Raw genomic sequence first — 10,152 nt, 5'->3', positions numbered from 1 at the left:
TATCTACATGTTCTTTTCACACTGTGAAGTTTAATAGCTCTCATTCCAGAGTACAGCATAGAAAAGGGAATTAAGAAAATAGAACTTTTTTTTTTTAGTGAGAAGTGTTAACAAATACAACAACTATGACCAACATCCATGTTCCACGAGTGACGTCTGCCGAGTTCCCAGGGGTACAGAGACACTTTGAGGGACGCGAACACCCAGTACCAACAAGGACTCCAGTGTTTGGGGCTCCACGTCAAACACTCAGGGTTCACAGAGCTTCACCCCTCAGGACGGGACCCACATGTTCCCGTGTGTGTCTGGGGCTTTGACATAAGGAATGTTCCAAATCCACGGCCGATCTGGGGGAGAAAAACACATCACATTTGTGTAATACTTATTTGACTAGGATTACCGAATCCCCTCACCAGCTCTGATAAAACCACTCACGTGCTGCAGTGTACGAACTGCAAAGAACCTTTTTTGAACCAACCCCGGCCATAGCCCAGTTCACAGAATGGAATTTAGTAAAGGTTCGGGTTATGACTTGGGCCAGTGAACACAGAACCAGGAAGCCAGGGGCATTCTGGTTGCCACTTACACCAACAAGTCACTTCACCTCTCCAAGCCTCAGTTTCCCTATCAGTACGTCCGTCGTGGGCTGTCAGGAGGTTAAATGAGACAAATCCGTGTGGTGTGCAAGGCAGTGTCCAGCAGAGAGAGAACCTAACACCTGTTCAAGTCCCGCTTCACCCTACTTTGCACGCGTGGAAGCATCTGGAATTTGGCCTTGGGTTCCTCGCCTGTGAAATGGGAACTGGTAACTTCAGCATCCTTGGGAGATGGTTGTGAAGTGTAAATGACAGAGCACCTGTGAGTTATAAATGCTCAATAGACATGAACTTTTCTTCCTCCCTGGGAACTGATGTTTCAGAAATGGAAAAAATCTGAACACTCACTGTGTGCACATAGCACTACTGCTAGAGTCAGACCATTCCAAGGAACCGCAAGGATCTGGATAGGGAGTAAATACAATGTGAGGACTAAAAATAAGGCCTGACGTGACTGTCCTGAGTATGAGAGAACAACTTGGCGTGCTGACAGTGAACTGGCCGCTGAGCAGGTCTGCGGAGACAGACCGGCCCATGAAACCGGCTCTGCCCTGCCAACCGCCTTCCCCTCTTCCCCGAGAGGCAGATGGTAGCTCGGGCCGCCTCGCAAACAGAGGCACCTGCTGCTCTCTCCTCCCAGCGGCACTGTGTTGAGTAATCGCAGAGCGAGCAGTAAAACAGCAGGAAGCCCTGGTGGGTAGTCAGTTGGTTAGAGCATCGTCCTGATACACCAAGGTTGCAGGTTTGATCCCCATTCAGGGCACATATAGGAATCAATCAGTGAATGCACGAATAAGTGGAACAACAAATCAGTCTCTCTTTCTCCCTCCCACTTCCTCTCTCTAAAATCAATTAAAATATTATTTAAAAAAAAGCAGGAAAAAAATGCGAGATATGGCACCAAGTTATCAGATCCCTGTTCTCTTGCCCCTGGCCTTGACATGGTTTGAATGCATGAAACCACACACTTTTTGCTAATTACCAAGCTTGTGAGAGAGCCATGACCTCGGGCCTGTGTCACATGCTGGTTTCACAAAAGGCCCAGGGCTGGAGCCAGACTCCGGGCCACTCCCTGGCCTCACCAAAGCCCCGCCCTCTTCCCTCAGAGCCCCGTCTTCTGCAGCTGGCTGATTACCAGTCTTCTCTGATTACCAGTCTTTCCCTGCAAACGCTGCTGGCTGCCACCAGGTCTGCTTCACCCCCAAGGCAGAGGATACCCCATTCTTGCTACCTGAGCAGGTATTAGAGATTCCTCACCAGTGCAGGCTTTGTGAGCCAACACCTGCCAGGAGTCAGGAGGGTCAGGACCACCACTGCATTTCCTCCTCCCCTGAAATTAGCCAACCACCAGCGGCCCTGTCCGTGAAATCCGACGCTCTGCTTCATAAGTGAGCAACCACCCACACCTACAGGCTGTCACCACCTGGGGGAAAGCCACAGAAAAGGCCACCAGGAAAGGTGAAGAGAGGGTGGTGATTCTGTCTTTTTACTCATCACTACTAGAAATCAGCATTCATCAGCAATCTGCCTCACTATCTCATCGAGAACTTGCCCCGTGATACAATCACGTGTGAATCTGAGATATCTGCCGAGTGCTGGGTAGATAGCAAGCACTCTGCTAGACAAAGCTGAGGCCCGCCCAGTTTCCAATCCGATGGGCAGAGGGACCAGCAGGCATCCATGGTGCTGGAATTCTGCACTTCACCGTGTCTGCATGGGTAGTTCCCTAACCCAGCTGATGTGAGAATCATTCAACCCTAGAAAGCTTGTTTCAATGCACCCCCCCACCCCCCACTGGGTCCTGGTGACATGCATTTTATCAAGTTCAAAAGGTGATCTTGCCCTAGCCGGTGTGGCTCAGTGGATAGAGTGTCGGCCTTCGGACCAAAGGGTCCTGGGTTCGATTCCAGTTATGGGCACATACCTTGGCTGCAGGCTCCTCCCTGGCCCGGGCCCTGGTCAGGGTTCACGCAGGAGGCAACCAATCTATACGCTTCTCTTACATCGATGTTTCTCTCTATCTTTCCCTCTCTCTAAAAATCAATGGGAAAATACCCTCAGGTGAGGATTTAAAAAAGGTGATCTTGACTGGGATCCCAGGCTAAAAGGGATGGGAAGCTGTCCTTTTTCTGGATACGATGGAAGGATTTAAAACCGGAGCATGGCAAAATCAGGTGTGCATGGCGGGGGTGTAGATGGCCCAGCGGATGGAGGCCAGAGCCAGGGAGGTGACAAGCCACCCAGTGTAGGCGAGACATGAGGAGGCCCACACTGAGGCCCACAGGAGGCTGGGTGAGGGGATGGCTATGGGGCTTTCTCTGTATGAATTCCTATCTCATCTCGCCTGTCGTCAGGGACTGCATGCACCTTCTACCTCTTTGTAACTCTCCAACTTCACCCTCCATGGGGAGGTGCTACAGTGTACAGGCAAAGGGGGCAAGGATGCAGGAACCAGACTGCCCAGGAGGCCTTAGCTGGGTTAACTGGAGTTCGTGGGGTTAGGGTTAGGGTTCCTCATCGGTAGTAGCTGTATCATAGTGTAGTGAGCACTCAATGAATTAATTCATGCCAAGTGCTCAACAGTGGTTCCTGGCACACCATAAGCACTTAGAGATTACTAGCTGCTATTATAATTACCACCATCCTAAACTCATAGTGGGTGAGGACTGTCATTATCCTACATGCTGTGTAAGTCCAAATAGGTTCTTAACAACCAGACAAACCCAAGTAAAGTACAAGATTCTGCTCCATTTGGCTGGGTAATAAGCTCTCTCCTCTAATCCTCGAAGAAACGGCTCTTGGGGTGAAGGACATGACTCTCAGTTACCCCTAGGCTTGAACACTCACCTGCACATCTCCCACTATCTTCTTTGCAAGGGAACTTGAAAACTGCGCAAAATAACCTTGGGACTGGGCTAAACAGCCTCATACTCCAAACCATCACTTGCAAAACTAACAGGAAAGCAGCCATTACGACTACAAGACTGAAAATTAAAGGCATTCTTTAGAATTAGCATCACGCGCTGCTGACCATGTAGGTCAGTGGCTGGAGCACCCGCCTGAGCACTGAGGGGTCACAGGTTCGAGTCCCAGTCAGGGCATGTACCTGGGTTGATTCCAGGCCCTGGTTGGGTGCATGTGGGAGGCAAGAGGCTATGTGTCCCTCTCACATAGATGTTTCTCTCTCTCCCCATCCCTTCCTCCCACTGTCTCTAAAAATCAATGGAAAAAACAACAACAAAGAATTAGCATCACTATGTTAGCTTACTTGCACCTGTGGAAATTCCTTCTTTAGCTTATTAACACCCACAGAAACTCCACAGAAATTCCTTCCTTCCACTGTTGTACTTGTTCCCCTTTCCTTTCTCATAAAAACTTGTCACCTCCTACTGGGAACACGTTTTGGATTTCTGCCTGAATCAGTGCTTCCAGAACAGCTATTCTTCTGTATCTCAAACACTTGTTGCCTCTCACTTTGGCCTTACCAAGAACTTACTTACTTCAAGATCATCTGATAAATGACTCTTTTTTACTTTGGTAAGTCTAGATTTTCTTAAACTTTCTGATTACAAAGTCATTTTAAAAGCTAAGCTGAAAGTTTAATTTCAGCCTTCTGTTTGTGCAATGAAACAAAAATAGATCTTCTTAAAGGAGATGACCAAAAGCATATCTAAAAAAGTTTTTTGGCTGCCTCAAAAAAAAAAAAAAAAAAAAAAAAAAAAGCCTTAATTCTAAAGATCTTCCCAAAACAGGTTGTTAAAAATTAAAATGAAACATATCAACAACGATTTTAACCGCTTAAATTTCTGTTCCCTTCATAAAAATACTTTATGAATCTGAACTCTACTACTTAGCAATAATTCTGATTGGTCTAGACTGAAATTTAAATGCAAGAACTTATTTACAATTAAACTGAGGGGAGCAAAGTTTGCCACTTCAAAATATGCCTTTGGGATATTGATTTTAAGTTGGTTATTTTTAAGAAACAAAAGATTAGGGGAAAATCTCTGACTTGCCCTCCAACTGCCTGAAAGAATTTAGACAGAGGACCTGCCCCAGGAAGGGAGATAGCATCACAGACCCTACAGTTTAATGTAGTGTGATAGACGGGGAGGGATTCAGCAAGGGCACTGATCAAAGTCTCCTTGTTAAAGAAAGTTCAAACATTTGCTTTATCTCCATGTGAACTGCCGTTTTCCCCTCTGAAGTCCCAAACCACAACCCCCCTTCTCCTAACTCCAGACAGAATAGAGGCCTCACCTGCCTGGGTTGCCTGCCCTTGGTCTCTACTTCCATGGAGCCCCTTATGTACACATGTAATTAAATTTCATTGCCTTCTCCTGTTAAACTATCTCATGTCATTTTAATTATTCGGCCAGCCAGAAGAACTAAGAGGGACAAGGAGAAAATGTCCACTCCCCAGTACTGTGGCTATGTAAGAGAATGTCTAAGTTTAGGAAATATATATTGAAGTATTTAGAGAAAAAGGGACATTGTGCTTGCAACTTCCCCTCACATGGCTCAGAAAAAAGTTAATAGGAGGGGAAGGGGCGAGGAATGATGCAAATGTGATAAATACTGACACTGGGGAACCTGTGACGACTGTGGAGGAATTATTTCTACTTTTTCTTGTAACTTTCTGTAAATCTGAAATTATGTAAAAATTTGAAAGAAAAGAATACCATACAGATTCCATGTGCATTTTTAAAAAGCAAGGGACCACACAGTAAACAAAACATAACTGAAACCTTCCAAGCCCTGTATGCTTGCTTACTTCTTAAACTTGACATAACTACTTATTCTTTAAATCCATGAAGATAGGCCTTACCTAACCTTACTCCGCCGTTCTCAGTAATATATCAGATAATAAAAAGGATAAAGGTAATAAGGGAGTACAAAGGGGATATGCCTTTGGTAGGGCGCTGAGGAGAGATCACACACCCTCTACTTCACTTTATTATCAGGTTTAGGGTCACCCAGCAAGGGGGACATACAGGAACAATTTAGGTTAAACTTTTCAATGTTGGTGATTTTGCTTGATAAGTTTTCTTTTAAGAAGACAACGCCTATTAGCAAAATGAGTTTGGTTAAGTACAAGTTAAGAGGAAATCGTAAACTTGGCGAGGGCAAGGACTGGTGTCTGTCTCACTCACTGACATATTCCAAGCGCCGGACAGTGCCTGCACACGGCAGGAGGGAAGGAGAAAGCAGCAGGCACTGCATGAAGCAAGGTACACCTGTAGCCCAGTCTGCATTTTTGCTTTCCTTTACTTGGTCAGTTTCTTGGTTTGGTGGTCTCTTGTAATGAACTATAATTTGTTCAGAGCTATGTATGTCATTGCTAAGATGTTTTGTACAGTCTTCTGACTCAACTCGATCATATTATGTGTTAGTGGCTCAAAAATCACTTTTTCAAATACGTGCTTTTGAAATGTTCTTAGCCACTCACTTTTCCAAGTCTTAGTAAAATGCCTTTTTATTTTTATTTAATTATTCTATTTTATTTTGGTTAATCCTCACCTGAGGATATTTTTTCCATTGTTTCAGAGAGAGTGGAAGGGAGGTAGGGGGAGAGAAAAACATTGATGAGAGAGAGAGAAACAGAGAGAGAGATTGACTAGTTGCCTCCTGCACGCACCCCGAGCACCCCGTCCAGGGGCATGGAGTGCACATGTAACCCAGGTATGTATGTGCCTGTGACCAGGAATGGAACCTGTGACCCTTCAATGTGCAGGCCGATGCTCTAACCACTGAAAACACCGTGAGGACTAAAATGCGTTTTTATAATGGGCACCTGGCTCCCTTGAACGTTGACTATATGTGACGTGGTGGTATCTGCATCCCTGGCATTACTCCGCATGCCAGTAAAGCAGTGTGGAAGGTAAAATAGCAGTGATGAACAATACAATGTTCCAGTCTCGTGTACGTATCTTTCAAAGGAAATGCGTAGAAAGGAGAAAACTCAGCGGAATGATGGGAAGCAATCTCCTTGCTGGGAATGCTGTCCAGATGGAGGATGTCTCATTACTCTAAGACAGTGGTCGACGCACTCATTAGTCAACAGAGCCAAATATCAACAGTACAATGATTGAAATTTCTTTTGAGAGCCAGATTTTTTAAACTTAAACTATATAGGTAGGTACATTGTTATTAACTTAATTAGGGTACTCCTAAGCTGGCCTTTGCTAAAAACGTCCTCAATCTGATTGAGGTACCTTTGCTGAGGTCGACCCCTTCCAACTCTCCCATCCACACTCGTCTTGTATACAGTACTTGTTTCGTCTATCTCCTTTCGTTCATCCTCTCTATATGTCCAAACCATCTCAACATACCTTTCTCAATCCTTGACACTACATCTTCTTTCACTCCACAACGTTCCCTAAAATTAGCTTAATAAACTTTACTTAAAGTTTTAAGTCAACTTCGCACTGTACGTGCGCGCCCGCACGTGGTATTTTATCGAAGAGCCACACTCAAGGGGCCAAAGAGCCGCATGTGTCTGGCGAGCCGTGGTTTGCTGACCACGGCTCTAAGACAATGCCTCGCGCAACCTTTCCATTCTTGGGATGCTTTTTCTATTGGGAATGGGAGGGACCTCAGGATATTTTTAAGGCTCCTCTACCTCTTTCATTCTTGCTTTCAAAGTCCTTTGGAAATCTGGATTAAAGGGAGGAGGCAGAAGTCCAGCCAAGGGCTGCAGTGGGGAGTACAAGGCCAGACCTCAATCAAAGGCAATCGCAGCCCGCCCCAGCCAGCCCCCTCTCTAATATGCTTGTTCAGGAGCACTCAGGTCAAAACAAACAAATGAAAGGAACAGGAAGAACAGAGAATGGGAGAAAGGACAGGCCAGGCGCAGCCTCAGCCAGAGGAGGAGGGATTCTCAGCTCAGTCCAGGGACGCTGGCTGGCAGGTTTGAAGACTGCCCTGCACCAGCCTTAGGCTGTTACCCTCCTAGTCTGTCTCATGCCCATTTCACTGTGAGAGCAGCCGGGAGAACCTTCAGGGTAGAGGCAAGTTTGTTCCTCCCGCACCTGATCATACGCCGCCTCCTGTGTGAACTCACCTCAAAGACGGACGTTCAGTGGCAGAGGCAAGCGTAACTGCAGCCTGTGAGGCAGGGTCAGAGGTGGTGCCCCCTGTGCCAGCCTGCCAGCCTCCCACTGACGTTTCACTGTGAGGAACACATGCCACTGCCCTTGAGAAAGTCAGAGTCTAGGGCAGCAGTTTTCAGTGTGGCCTGGGGGCGGACTACTATTTCATCATCACATTAAGCCATCACTTGCCCCTCCTGCCTCCCCAGTGTCCAGAGGCTCTGTGGGGTGTGGCATACACCGGAGCAGCTGTGGGAATCCAGCTGCCTTCCATGGACCCGGGTAGAAAAGAGATTTGCCAAAATCGTAAACAATGTCACCTTTCTCACCCACAGTTTTTGGGAAATAGTAAAAAAAATATGTAGATATCATAATGGGTTTGTTACTACTTTAAAACAACTAATACACATATTTTCAAGTTTCTTAGTCTTAATAGCTGGTAGAGTAAATATCAATAGATGTAGAGCCCCACATAAATGAAAGCGCCGTAGTCCCCAATAACGATGAGAGTGCAGGGAACGAGGCTCCAGTGGCCCCTGTCAGGCAGCAGCGGGGCCTCCACACCCCGTGCTTCCAGGGGTTCCACGAGCCAGCCTCTCGGAGAGACACAGCTCCTCCCGACACTGTTTCTGCTGGTCCCCACACCCAGGTCCCCTTTGCCCGTGTCTCACCTTTGCTTCCATACAGTTCCGGAGGCAGGTCGTACGGCACAGGGAAGGACGCTGCTGGCTCCTGGCTGCCCGAGAAGAATTTAGGCTTCACCCTGAAGCTGTCCAGGCCCTGCAGACACAGAGGAATCGATGATGGCTCCCCAATTCCCTGAAAAAGCCAGACCTCAAGAAGCAACCATGTCTTCGGGGTGCTCACAACAGAATTCAAGTGATCTCAGAGCTATTTACCATGTGTGATAGGCCAAAGGCATTTACACCCCCCCCCTCAAATGACTCTTTCCTAGAAATAAGAAAGGGCCAAATCTCAGATATTAAATTATAGCCAAGTTTGCACAAGTTTAATAAAGGACATAAAGACACAAGGAAAAACTATTTCGGATATTACAGCCCATTTCAACGAACCGCTGTGTACTGTTTGCAGCGAGTGTTTAGAAGATGCCGTATAAAAATATCTCCAAACGCTTTCAACATCGCTATAGTAACAGGCCGCTAGCGCTGGTGTAAGAGATAAAGCTGCTTCCATGTACAAGGAAAGCGTTCCAAGATAACGCGACAGGAATATAAAAGTGAGAACTCTCCGAGACCCACCACAATGGAAATGGAAGGTTCAGCCCAAGAACTCGAGAATCGGGTATTCACTTCGGACCTTAATCAGGGCGTGAGTTACCGTGGCGGTGTTCGTACCCACCGCCTCCTTCTCCTGCCGGCCCGCAGGAGAGCGGTGCCCGCGGCCTTGGCTGTGTTCTCCCAGAGCTGCCACGCGCTGATCATACCTCCCGGCTCCCTTCCAGGATTATCCTGGAGCTCTGCTTGCAGGCCTCTCATTCCTTCTGTCCACTCATCCAAGCATATCCATCCTCCATATCTAAGTACCCACATATCAAACGGCGCTAATGTCTTAGAAGCCCAAAGGGCTAGGACTACAGTGCTTCGCCTTGGTGATCACACAGCTTAGCCGGGGAGGCTGGTCATGGGTACAGCCTAGGACAGGCACGTCGGGGGTTGTGTGTGAACTGATACAGAAGAGGGGGGCTGAGGAGCGCTGCAGAGAACAGCCAGGGCCGGTCGGGAAAGGGTGGGAATGGGAAGCAGCGTGGACCACTGTGGTTGAAGCTGGGCCCATCCCCTGGCCACAGGGACTCGGATGGCATGTGGCCTGAGTCAGAGGTGTCAGGGAAGAGCCATCTTTCTGCCGGAAGCTCCTTTAGTAAGGGGTGAGCCTTGAGTGGCTGGACGCCCTCACGCCCTTCAAACCGAACTCTCATAACACGGCCCGACTCCTGCTTTCAGCCCTGCCTGAAGCAAGGGTCCTGCCCTCTGTGCCTGCCTTTCTCTCATGCCGTTGAGTTGGCTGCCCATCACTTACAACCCAAAGTGTCCAAGACCCCGGTTACAGGGTGCGGCCTGGACGCTGACGTAGGGGCAGGAGCTGCCGAAGGTTTTGAGTGTAGAAGTTCCACGAGAAAGGCAGATGGGCTCAGAGTGGAGAAGGGCCAGCATTGCTGGAGCCGGAAAACTCGAAATGGATTCGCAAATAGGAACAGGAAACAAATGGAAAAACCGAGATACAGAGGAGATGATTTGGATGGGAGTGGGTGGTGAAGCAGAAAGAAATGGATGTGAGAGAGACTGAAGGTCAATGAATATAACTCCAGGACCTATGAGCGCAGAGGAGGAAGGGGGCAGAGCCAAGGACACCTGGAAAGGGCTCTGCAGCTCTCCTCTGCCCACACGTCCTCCCACTCAGCATTGGGCTGTGGGCCACCTCCTCCCCAGCCAGCGCAGCGTCTCTCC

The 10,152-nt window shown here is 47.8% G+C and overlaps 1 protein-coding gene across 6 annotated transcripts in view; it reads right to left on the bottom strand.

The window, feature by feature from the left end:
• TDP1 (tyrosyl-DNA phosphodiesterase 1) overlaps positions 1 to 10,152 on the bottom strand; it is a 54,777-nt gene continuing 44,625 nt past the window's right edge. For 3 of the 6 annotated variants that reach the window (XR_004968460.1, XR_004968461.1, XM_036315292.1), the window contains 2 exons: positions 8,359 to 8,467; positions 5 to 347 (listed from right to left, as the gene is read on the bottom strand). Coding sequence is in view for 3 of the 6 variants with exons in the window: in XM_036315292.1 (XP_036171185.1) it covers positions 274 to 347; positions 8,359 to 8,467 (183 nt within the window). In the remaining 3 variants the exon portion in view is untranslated. Of the gene's footprint in view, positions 348 to 8,358; positions 8,468 to 10,152 lie in introns of those variants that run through there. The other 3 variants (XM_036315284.1, XM_036315276.1, XM_036315302.1) reach the window with 2 other exon arrangements.

The sequence above is a fragment of the Myotis myotis genome, unplaced genomic scaffold, assembly GCF_014108235.1.
Source record: "Myotis myotis isolate mMyoMyo1 unplaced genomic scaffold, mMyoMyo1.p scaffold_m19_p_1, whole genome shotgun sequence".
NCBI classification, from domain to species: Eukaryota; Metazoa; Chordata; class Mammalia; order Chiroptera; family Vespertilionidae; genus Myotis; species Myotis myotis.
The sequence above is the reverse complement of the archived record's forward strand: the minus strand, read 5'-3'. Positions and strand labels throughout refer to the sequence as shown.